The following is a 12,073-nucleotide window of genomic DNA, read 5'->3' as shown; positions in this document are numbered from 1 at the left end:
TCAGTGTGGGAATGTGCGAGGGGTTCCTGGGTGTATCTGCAGGTTGTTGGCCTTGGCTGCAGATCTGGTTCTGTAGTTTCTTCATAGGCGCGATAGAGGTGCACACTTCTGTCTGTGTAGATCAGTGGACCTTAAAGTTAATTGTTCAGGCAGCAGTTTGATAAATATGTTTTTTTCACATACATCTGCATATTTCTGCTGCTTGTGTGTCACCCAGCTTTCCCAAGAGGAAGGCATAGTTACAGAGAAGCAGATGGGTGGCCAAAAAGGGGCTGCACCTCTGAGAAGAGTCCACTGACATGCCAAAAGTTTGAGTGGTGCTGAGCCTGCCTCTGTATATTAGGGACACTTTGGGTTCCTTTACAGCCCAGATTTAGATTTCTCTGGCAGCCCTTACAATTACTAAATTTGACACTACATCAAGGAAAGATTTAGGGAGTTTCTGTAGGGGAATGTCCTACAATGTCTTGTCCATTTAGGAAAGTAAAGTTCCTGAATTAGCTGGTCTTTCTTGGCAAGAATTTGGGCTTAATTTCTGTTGGGTGTATACAGAGGCTTAGGTTTTAGTTGGTTGGTTTGTTTGCTTTTTTCAAATCTAAGTATGTAGAAGATGAGGCATACTCACTCAGAGGGATATTACCAACAAGAAATCTGTCTATCAAATCTAGCACATTTTTAAAGAATTCTTTGAGGGGTGTTTAATTCCTTCAGTAAAATGTGTAATCGTAAATGATTTTCAGTCCTTAAATAGGAGTGGGGGGAGGGGAAGTGTTTCCTGTACAAATTGTATCTGGTATTGTCGTAAAAAAGAGGTCTTTCCCTTGCTTTGTTTTGGTTCAGCTATGTTTTCTAAACATGTAAACCAACTTGGGTTAATTGTACTAGGAATTAGCCTAGTTCAAAACCTTAATTTCTGAAGTATTAAAGAAGGGAAATGACTTTGCAAAGCCTTATAGATGAACAGATGTTATCATTTCCCCAAGAGTACACTATACTTAGTTGACATTCTTGTAAAGAAATATAAAGGTCAAGAATAATTTGATTACATGGAATGGTGCCCCTTAATACTATCACGGTTCATTTGTGATTCGTATGCTGTGTCTTGAAAACAATGGAGTTCTTAAATTAATATTCTTTGTTCATTTTTAACCATGCTGAAGAGACAACGCGTCAGTTAAAATCTTCTCTTATTATCACTGCTAAAGCTTGTTTAAAATCAAATTTATGTGCTAGGAGCTTTCATGGAAAGGATGAATATATAATTCTACTTGAAAAAAATTTAAAAAGAAATTTTCAACTTTGAATGTCTGAAAGGAATCTTCTGAATGAATAGGGGGCCCCATCATTTCAGAATTTTTTTTCTCAGAGAAAGTCATCTTTGCCAAGTTTTCATTAATTGGTGGATCTGCCAATAATAGCAAGTAATAATCTTGATGTTAGCATCCTCATATATCTCTTACAAATAAAGCATTTTGTGCTCATCTTCTTACAGCAGCATTCTAAAATGAAAACACCGGGATCCAGGAATAGAAATAAGATAGATATTCTGAAGAAATCTTTACAGGACAAAATTTTCATTTATGAAGACTCAGTGAAAGATGAAAATTTGAATAAGGTAAGTGCAAACTCTCTGTACGGAGGTCAAAACCTAGATCTTTAGTAATGAAAAAATGACCATTTTCTATCAATGTGAATAAGAACCAGATAAAAAAGGCATCAAGTGTAGTGGCATGATGCATCTCTGCTTTTGCCTGCCTTTATCAAGATATTGTATTTCAAGCGTAATAGTTTTTGCTGTGTTTTAATTTTTACACCTTAGTTACAGAACTGATTTCGTGTCTTGCCCTCTTTGCTTCTGGTGTTTCTGGGGCTTGGCATATGCATGACTGCAAGACTCCCCTAGATCCTGTGGTTTTCTTAGTAAGGCTTTCAAAACATGGAATGTGCTTTACTGCATACTTCAGCTGAACAAGGTTTAGTTCTTGGACCTCTTCTAAGGCTACTGAAAACCCAGAAATGGGTTCTTAGATCCAGTGGCTTCTTGGGTAGGGGCTGAGTTTATTTGTACAGAGCTTATTGAAAGGAGCCTTGATTCCGGCAGGTATCTTTTAAAAGGCTTGCAGCCCCTTTCTAAAGTTAATCTTTAAGGAAAGAATGGGGCCAATGCCAATATGGGATTTTGGAGGCTTTTTCCTTCTCTGCCAGCAGATGTTCCATGAGGTCTTGTTTGTATTCTTTAACCCTTCTCTCCTTCTCTTTCCCACTTGTAGAATATGGGTATTATTACTTTTGTGTATCAGAGGAATGTTACAATGATAACTGTGTTGGACATAGGTGGTACACAGCTATAAGAACTATGCAGAACAAGCAGGTGTCATTTGTAGTTAAAATTTGTACGTTAAAAATAGTTTCACAAATTATTGCAATATCAATTTTAGTACTAATTTGAACAAAAATCTGTTTTTACACGTCTTTCCTGTGCTTTTTATACTTGTATCCTGAGAAATGAAAACTGCTGGGTCAGCACGTTCACTCAGAAATAATTTATTTTGTAAGAGCAACACATTGTTAGTATTGGTTGCATGTGGTAAAAGCAAATGTTTATCTAGTCCAGCACCCAGCCTTTGAAAGTGAGAGCAGGTGCTTGGGCAAAAATGCAACAAGTGGGCAAGCGTGTTCTGGCACTCCTTAATTGAATAACTCTGGTCCAAGAATACCTAATCCTTTAATGGAGGCATTTAAAATTTTGCGTGCAATACCTAATGCCCTGACCTCCACAATTTAGAATTTTTTTTGTAATGTTACTTGAAAGTACAACAGAATATGGGCTAAGCTCTTATGTTACAAGAAGTACTGAATATTTGTTTGGTATGAATATTGCCTTACATTTTTTTGTAGAATCTTCTTTTAAAATTGGAAAGTTAGCTCCTCTAAGCCTCATTGTTTAAGTTTTATGTGTACCATCTGCCATACCTGTTGTTCTAATTGTATGGTTGCACATTAGTTAGAAAAACTTAAATCCCTTGGGCTTTTCCCAATAAGGAAGCTAAACTATTGTTAAGGAAAATTGTTAGTTCACACATTATCATTAGGACACAGAAGTATAAACAACAAATCTTATGTTGATCACAGAAGCAGACTTCCTTTCTTTTGGCTGTTGCAATCTATTACCTCATTCCTCATTTAGAATCTTAACAATTCTAAATTTTGCATTAATGCGAACGCTTTTTATTATCTCACTCAAAATTAACCATCTGAAGTTGCACAGCCAATTCAAGGCAGGGAAAAAGGACTGTGGAGCAATACAGCTCTGCCGCATTTCTCCTGCCTTCACTCCTGCAGACTTCACACAGTGGTGTGGGTTCTGTCTCGCTACAGATGGCTGTGAAATGGTTTCCAGCTAATGCTTATGAAAGGAGCAGCGGGATGCATTTTGTAGTACTGTAAAACAGGCACGGCAGAGAAGAACAACTAACAACTTGTAGACAGGAGGTAGTGAGCCGGGAGGCCATGGCAAGAAGTTTGAAGCCTAGTCTTGGAGCACCTGAGAGTATCAACCTCACTATGCAAATCTTCAAATGCAGACTGTATCTACTTTTGTGTTTCATAGCTGTTTTGAGCTGTTGTGTGTGAGGAAGTAGCTGTTCCTTTCTGAAATAGCAGTTACCCATCTCAGAAGAAACACAGTGGTAAAAATACTGACATTCTTTAGTCTATTTTGCCTGCTGGGCTTAAAAAAACCCATAATACTACTTGCATGAGAAATGTCCTTGGGGTTGCAGATAATCAATTCCATTTTCAGATTATTCTCTTTACTTGTAATATTTAGGACTGAGACAACACGAGTTAACAATTAGTCTGAACTAAATATGGAGTTTAGAAGGCAGTGCTTTCAAGCAATGGACTAATAGTGCATTTACAGCACTGGCATTTTTTTTGTGTAGTTTGGATGTTTCAGGTGGAATCAGCAGCAAATGTTCAGACTTCTGGTAGTGGATTCATCATAAGCGAAGTAGTTTGACACTGTAACAATATGACAAATAGTACAATGTCAAGCAGTATTTTACAGTCTTCTTTTTTGGTATGACAACAGGCCAGGGGATATTAGTGTATAACTAGTTTATAATTTAGTTTGTAATCAATGTTTCTTCCAGCTCCTACTGAAATCACCTTCTTTGTCATGGTGAAGTCAGGTCTACTTGCATGGTTTGATTTTGCCAGGTGTATTTCTGTTTGCAGAGCTGTGATTTCAGAGCTGACGAGGCAAAAAGAAACTCAGGTGGCTAGGGGTAGATAGAAGTACCGGTTGAGTAATGCAGTATTTTGTTTGATTAAGAGCAGTAAATTTACTGTATAATGTTGAATACATGCTGAATGATAAAGCTGAACATAATTCCCATAGAATCATAGAATAGTTTGGGTTGGAATGGACCTATAAAAGTCACCTAATCCAACTCCCCTGCAGTGAGCAGGGGCATCTTAAACTGGATCGAGTTGCTCAGAGCCCTGGCCGACCTGACCTTGATTGTTTCCAGGGATGAGGCATCTACCACCTGCCTGGGAAACCTGTGTGAGTGTTTCACCACACTCATTGTAAAAAAACAAACAAACAAAAAAACCACAAAAACAAACCCAAAACCCCACAAACAAACAAACACCCCAAAACCAAAAAAAACCCAACCCAAACAATTACTCCTTATATCTAGTCTAAATCTTCTTTCTTTTAGTGTAAAGCCATTACCCCTTGTCCTGTCACGACAGGCCCTGCTAAAAAGTTTGTCCCCATCTTTCTTACAAGCCCCCTTTAAGTACTGGAAGGCTGCAATAAGGTCTCCCCAGAGCCTTCTCTTCTCCAGGCTGAACAGCCCCAACTCTCTCAGCCTGTCCTCATGGGAGAGGTGCCCTGTCCCTCATATTTGGGCATGCTTAAGATCTGGCTTTGTACTTAGTAATATGCAAATAGTATCCAGTTTTGCAGCTTGGACCCTAAATCTTACAATTCATGGAATGTATTGAACATATCATGTAAACCCGCTGTTACATGAAGTGGTTGACAAAAGCATAAGTGTTTCTGTCATCGATGGCATCTCTTTTGCCTTTGAATTCAGCTGCAATTAAAATATACATTCCTGTGTCTCCTTATAAGTGAACTTGAGTTGTCAAACTGCATTTCCATCCTTACTCGTTATCCATTTTAATGGGTTCAAACTTACACTAAAGGTGATCACTCATTTACTCATTCATCTATTCATTATTCATTCACCCATCCCCAGATTTTATGTATGTATAATTCATTTAAAATCCTTGTGTCTGAAACTGAGCCTCCTGCGAAGAAAGAGCAAACTTTAAATTCAGTTGTGTGCACACACCTGTCAAAACATTTCTGTGTAATTATTTTACCTGCACTTATAAAGTTTTATAGCACATCCTGTTCCTAAACAACAAAGGCAGCCTTCAGATATTGCTTACTAATTTTGTGTCATATGAAACAATCTCTCAAGCGTGTATTTCCCCTTTTTTGAGTAAAAAATGTGTGTATTCTGGCAGGCAGTATCTTAGACACGTAAATAAAAGCTGGAAGAAAAGAAGGACCAGCTTTTCAGTGTGTGTATGTTGTCATAACTCGTTCAAGCTAGTAGTGTAGTAGTAATTTGTATTAGTTAAGAAGCTGCCCTAATACATTGAATTCGGAGCATCACATTGACTCTAAAGCATTAGTGCTTTTGAAAATGGACTTATTTACTTCTAGGCAGATAGGGCTGCTTGAATTATTTTTTTTACATTCTGTGAGTTGGTGCTATTTCTAATGAAAATCATAATATAAATCATATAGTCTCTTGCGACAAAAACATTAGTTGTTCTCATGCATCTTCATTTTCCTGCTTTTAGGTAAATTCAAAACTCAACATTGCCGAAGTTTTGAAAGGTCACTTGTGGCATTAGCTGTCCAACCTGGTTCATTTCTAACATGAATGGCCCCTTAAAGTGATGTCTGCTGTAGCAATGCATCTCCCTGAACACCTTGCTAGGTAGCAGCTGTTAGCGAAGTATTAAGTGGCTGTCTGAATCGGATATAAATCCCTTGCCTTCCTTTAGAATCATAGAATCTTCATGGTTGGAAAGGACCTTTGAGATCATCGAGTCCAACCATACACACAGAAAACCCCCCCCCTATAATCTGTCACTAGAACATGCCCTTAAGTGCTAAATCTAGACGTTTCTTAAATACCTCTAGGGATGGTGACTCAACCACCTCCCTGGGCAGGCTGTTCCAGTGCCTGACCACTCTTGCAGTAAAGTAATTCCTCCTAATCTCTAATCTAAACCTCCCCTGCCGCAACTTCAGACCATTTCCTCTGGTCCTGTCATTATTCGCTTGGGAGAAGAGGCCAACACCCACCTCTTTCCAACCTCCTTTCAGGTAGTTGTAGAGGGCAGTGAGGTCTCCCCTCAGCCTCCTCTTCTCCAAGCTAAACATGCCCAGCTCCCTCAGCCTCTGCTCATGTGACTTGGTCTCCAGACCCCTCACCAGCCTGGTAGCTCTCCTCTGGACACGCTCCAGCACTTCAATGTCCCTCTTGTACAGAGGGGCCCAGAACTGAACACAGTACTTGAGGTGAGGCCTCACCAGTGCCGAGCACAGAGGCGCGATCACTTCCCTTCTCCTGCTGGCCACACTATTCTACACTACACACAACTATGCTGTTGGCCTTCCTGGCCACCTGGGCACACTGCTGGCTCATGTTAAGCTGGCCGTCCACCGGCACCCCCAGGTCCTTTTCTGCTGGGCAGCTTTCCAGCCACTCTTCCCCAAGCCTGTAGCGTTGCTTGGGGTTGTTGTGACCGAAATGCAGGACCCGGCACTTGGCCTTATTAAACCTCATACAGTTGGCCTTGGCCCATCGATCCAGCCTGTCCAGGTCCCTCTGTAGAGCCTTACTACCCTCAAGCAGATCAACACTCCCACCTAGTTTGGTGTCATCTGCAAATTTACTGAGGGTGCACTCAATCCCCTCATCCAGATCATTGATAAAGATATTAAACAAAACTGGCCCCAAAACTGAGCCCTGAGGGACACCACTGGTGATTGGCTGCCAAGAGGATTTCACCCCATTAATCACAACTCTCTGGGCATGGCCATCCAGCCAGTTTTTAACCCAGCGAAGAGTACACTTGTCTATGCCATGATTTGCCAGCTTCTCCAGGAGAATGCTGTGGGGGATGGTGTCAAAGGCCTTACCAAAGTCCAGATAGACAATGTCCACAGCCTTCCCCGCATCCAGAAGGCGGGTCACATGGTCATAGAAAGAGATCAGGTTGGTTAAGCAGGACCTCCCTTTCCTAAACCCATGCTGGCTGGCCCTGATCCCTTGGCTGCCCTGCGCTTGCTGTGACAGCTCACTCAAGAAGATCCTCTCCATGATCTTTCCTGGTACCGAGGTCGGGCTGACAGGCTGGTAGTTCCCCGGATCCTCCTTCCAACCCTTCCCTGGATCCTCCTTCCGACCCTTCTTGCAGATGGGCGTCACATTAGCCACCCTCCAGTCATCTGGTACCTCTCCTGTTGACCAAGACTGTTGATATGAGAGAGGCTTGGTGAGCTCTCCTGCCAGCTCCCTGAGTACTCTTGGGTGAATCCCATCCGGCCCCATAGACTTATGTGTGTCTAGGTGCAGAAGCAGATCATTGACTTCTTCCTCCTGGATTATGGGTGGGTTGTTCTGCTCTCCATTCTTATCTTCCAGCTCAGGAGGCTGAACACCCTGGGGGCAGCTGGTCTGACTATTGAAGACGGAGGCAAAGTAGGCATTAAGTATCTCAGCCTTCTCCTCGACCTTGATTGCAACAACCTTTAGAAGCTCTCTCTTTTGGTATTTGTTAACCTGTCGCTTTTACTGTTAAGGACTCACTTCCATTCCATCCTTTCTTTAAGAATCACCTAAGAGTGCAACAACTTTCACCACTGAAAAGGAGGGAGAGGGCAAGTCAATGGAAACTTCACAACTGATTGGACAGTCGGACCACATGGCTCTGATAATTGCTAATTGTTTTTGAGAACATTAGCTTGTGTCACAGTGATCGGTAGTATAACAATTAATTCAACGTGCCTTTCAAAACAAAAACTTCAGCCTTATTTGAGAAAATAAATCTTGTGCATAGGCATTTTAAGAATTTTTTTTTATTATTACTTATTATTTTTGCTTTACATATTTGCCTTGGTACAGGGGCATGGAATAGTCTTGCTTCTAGGCCTTTGTCTTATGTCACTAGTTCATAAGAACATCTTGAAATAACACTTTAGATTTTGAAAATAAATTTGCTTTGACAAGATAAATAAACCAAGCTAACCAACTAAACAGACCCCCAAAACACACTGATTTAGGGTGGGATTGGCTGTCTGGTGCAATCTGTATCAGAGTCGTGACTTGTAGAATGTTCTGAAGAGGTTTTTATCTTTGATTTCTGATCAGTGGTGCTAGAGTACAGCGTACACCTTCAAATGCCTGTGCACTGCTGGACTGTGAACTTAAATGGGAGATGCCAAAGTTACTTGCTTTTCAATAAAAAGCATTCCACAGAAAACAAAAGGCGTCAAATTCACTTTAATAGGTTTCTTGTCTGCCTGCAAAGAACATAGACATAAAAACCCTATTATTATTTAATTTTTCCTACTGAAACATAGAAACAAGTAAAGCATATTCTAGCCTAAGGTAAATGTTATCTACTTTTTTTTGAACAAGTACTTGAAGGCAGCTCTGCTCTTTTTCCATAATTCCTAATTTTGGCCATCTCTTTTGCTTTTCCCTGGAGATCTCTGCCTCCCGTGTTCAAAAATAACAGCTTAGTGTTCTGCATTTTGGATACCATATTTCCAGTATGACCTCTGAGTTGAATTCTCCTCCTAATTCAAATATTTGTAACCCATATGCTTACTTATTATTTCATGTCACACATCGACATTATTCAGGATCTATTTGTTAGATTAACAGGCGTGTTGAGAGACAATGTCTGTCTTTTTAAGATGGAGATTTATTAAAGATATCAAGAAAATGAATCTTGCCTCTACTTTGTGTCTGTAGAATGATTTCTTATTCTTGTATTGTAATTCATGTTAGTAAGAAATACTTCCTGAAGGTGACCTTCCATCTCTTGCATTCAAGGACGTTCCAGATGATATAATGGAGACTTTGGAGAGTATCACATGAACATGAATGAGAATATCAGAAGCATATGTGGTTCCAAATCACATTTTAAATTTAGCTGTATCTACTGGATAATAGAATTTGGATGATACACAATCGCTCTTAGCTGGTCCCATATCAATAACATTTCCAGATAAAAATTCATGGGCATCATGTTACGTATTTATCATTTTAGGGATCTAAAAACTTGGTGGAAGTCTCCTTAAATGCTCCTTTAAAGCTAATCATGAATAGAGTCAATAACGTATAATTCTGATTAGCATGAATAGAAAGCTAATAAGGTTTTAATGTCTTGAGTACATACCATCTCTATTTGTGCAAAGATTTTCTGAGAGGTTAAATCAGGTCTTGTGCCAATGGTAAGTCATACAGTGTCTAAAGACTACAGTTGACCTTTACACTGTTGTAGTTTCATGCTTGCAGGGCAAATACTATTGGTCCTTATTGTTCTTATTTTATAGACTGGTAAAACTGTAGAGAGATTTAAGACTACTGTATAAAGGTACACTGCAGGATGCCTACCACGTTAAGGCACTAACCATGTAGGTATGTCAGTTAAATAGGAATGTTCATCTCTGCCTGCTCTTTAAAAGAGAGGCCAAATTTGATGGGGTAAATACTTTTCCATAGAACGCGAATGTGAGTACCTGCTCTCAGGTGCCATGACAATAGTAAACTTAACCAAAACTTATTTAAAAGTTCTTGAGATGCCTCCTTTAATGGCTGTGCTTCTTCCATTCTGTCACAGGCAGTAGTTACTTGAGTATTGCTGTTAAAATGCATAATACTGGAAAGTTCTGAAAATGGTGATTTGGTTACTCTGTGAAACCTATCAGATTAGATTTGTAAGGACCAAAAGGCAATTTAGAGATGGAGCAAGGAAAAACCCTGCACTCTGATACCCAGCAGTGTATAGATGGGCCGTTTCTGTGCTTAGCTTTAGTTTAAATCCAGTGTGTAGGGCAGCAGTTGAAATCAACACCAAGCAGTGCAGTTGGAGCTCTTATGGTTGTATGTGCTTTTTCTGTGTCTTCTCTCTCTTACAATCAACTTTTGGGCCTGTGTGGATAATACAGGGAGAGAGAATAAAACCACACTAACAATTTGCTCTCCTTGAGGATTTGGCTCCCAAAATGTTAGATAGTCAGTGTAGCCATCATTGTCTAACCTAGACATCCGCGCTTATACGTCAGTGGAAACAAATTTTTCAGGATATGAAATGTACCGAGAAGTACCTTTTTTGTAGTCTTTTCCTGTAAAGAGAACATAGAGTAGCAAGCTCTGATGGAAGCATCTAAAGAAGGTAATTGCAGCTGGCTACTGTCCACGTTGCCCTGCAGAAAAATGGTCACAGTGCAGTATCACTGGCTGTGAATGTCAGTGGTATAGGATGGAGAACTCATCAGTCACGTTGCATTTCATCCTGTGCTTGCACGTGCCGTGCTTGCCTTTCACCCCTGGATAGTTTCTGTGGATGTCCCATCAGATGCGTGGCAGCAACATAGTTATTGAGTTAAATCATTTTGATTTAATCCTGTTTAATGTATATTCAATACAGTTTTAATCTTGTTTGAAATCCATTACCAGTAGATTCTTCATTTACAGTTTAACTTTGTTTTATATAAGAGGATTTTTGGTTATTTGCTTAAAGAATAGTAGGTTGAATTTCGCTGGTCAATGTTAACTGACACCAATTTGAAACTAAATACAGTCTTTCTATAAATTTTGTACTTTTGCTCAACAGAAGGATGTATTTTATCTTCTCATTTAATCAATCACATAGGTAAGCTTAGGTTTATTTATATTCTTAAGCTTTACTGTTACTATATGAAACATTATAGACACTCAATATCAAATACTAATCTAAAATAAAAGTTATGACAGTATTTAATATTAAAGTTATGACTACTCTAAAACAAAGCCTGATCTCTTTGAAATATATGACCTTATATTAAATTTTTTTTATAACGTTAACACAGTAAAAAACTTGGAATTTAATGTTAAAAGCACTTCTTAAAACCATGTATTACACTGCAAGGTAACAGCATTGATTACTTTGCTGCTTTAATCCTGCTTGTTAATTACAAAGTGGTAAAATAATGGGTGTCCATGTAAGGTTTTCTGTTAATCTTGTTATCTTTTGTGTTTTGGTGTGTTTTAGGTGAAGTTCGAGTTGCTGCTTGAGCGAGAGTGTCAGCTACACGATCTGGAAAATAAACTTGGAGAGTATATTGCTGCTTTAGCCTTTCAAAAGACCCTTAAAAAATCCAAAATGTTGGAGCTGTATACTGCTGTCATAAGTGTACAAGCGTTGCTCTTTGAACAACTGAGCACGTCAAAAACCCTGTCAAAATTGGAATGTATTCAGATTTTAGAAGCGCATAATCCTGTAAGTAATGAAGTTGTGAAAAGGAAAAATTCCTGTTAGGAGACAGCAGCTATTGCAGCAGCTTATTTGACTTTGATTTAGCTGGTCTGGTTTGCAGCTCCTGGTAGTCCAACCTTTAATTTCTGTGATTATGTGGACTTTAGCGCACTCAGTAAAAGAAATAAACAGAGTTGAAAATATTACAGCCAGGGAAGATTGTGTATTATTATTACAGCAGCATCCAGAGACCTCCAGTCAGAAAGAGCAGTATTTTGGTAGCTAATTAATACTAAAGTTTTGTCGATTGCAAGGAAGACAGTTGCGAGGTGATTGTGTGTGTAAATTGTCATGACTATGTTACAAAATCATTCATGTTACAGTGCTATCTATATAGTAAAATCCATAACCACACGATATGCTTCAGTCGTCAAGTTTTTAAGGATTATATATACAGCACCTGCCTGTCTGTCTCTGCGAGCACACTCATGCAGTTTAAATAGTA

At 39.4% G+C, this 12,073-nt stretch overlaps 1 protein-coding gene across 7 annotated transcripts in view; it reads left to right on the top strand.

The window, feature by feature from the left end:
- EVC2 (EvC ciliary complex subunit 2) overlaps window positions 1–12,073 on the top strand; it is an 82,502-nt gene that overhangs the window by 55,662 nt on the left and 14,767 nt on the right. For 5 of the 7 annotated variants that reach the window (XM_054202973.1, XM_054202975.1, XM_054202971.1 and 2 more), the window contains 2 exons: window positions 1,493–1,615; window positions 11,365–11,592. In XM_054202973.1, the coding sequence (XP_054058948.1) occupies window positions 1,493–1,615; window positions 11,365–11,592 (351 nt within the window). The remainder of the gene's footprint in view (window positions 1–1,492; window positions 1,616–11,364; window positions 11,593–12,073) is intronic. The other 2 variants (XM_054202974.1, XM_054202972.1) reach the window with 1 other exon arrangement.

The sequence above is a fragment of the Rissa tridactyla genome, chromosome 5, assembly GCF_028500815.1.
Source record: "Rissa tridactyla isolate bRisTri1 chromosome 5, bRisTri1.patW.cur.20221130, whole genome shotgun sequence".
Taxonomy (NCBI): Eukaryota; Metazoa; Chordata; class Aves; order Charadriiformes; family Laridae; genus Rissa; species Rissa tridactyla.
This window is presented reverse-complemented; position numbering and strand designations above follow the sequence as displayed.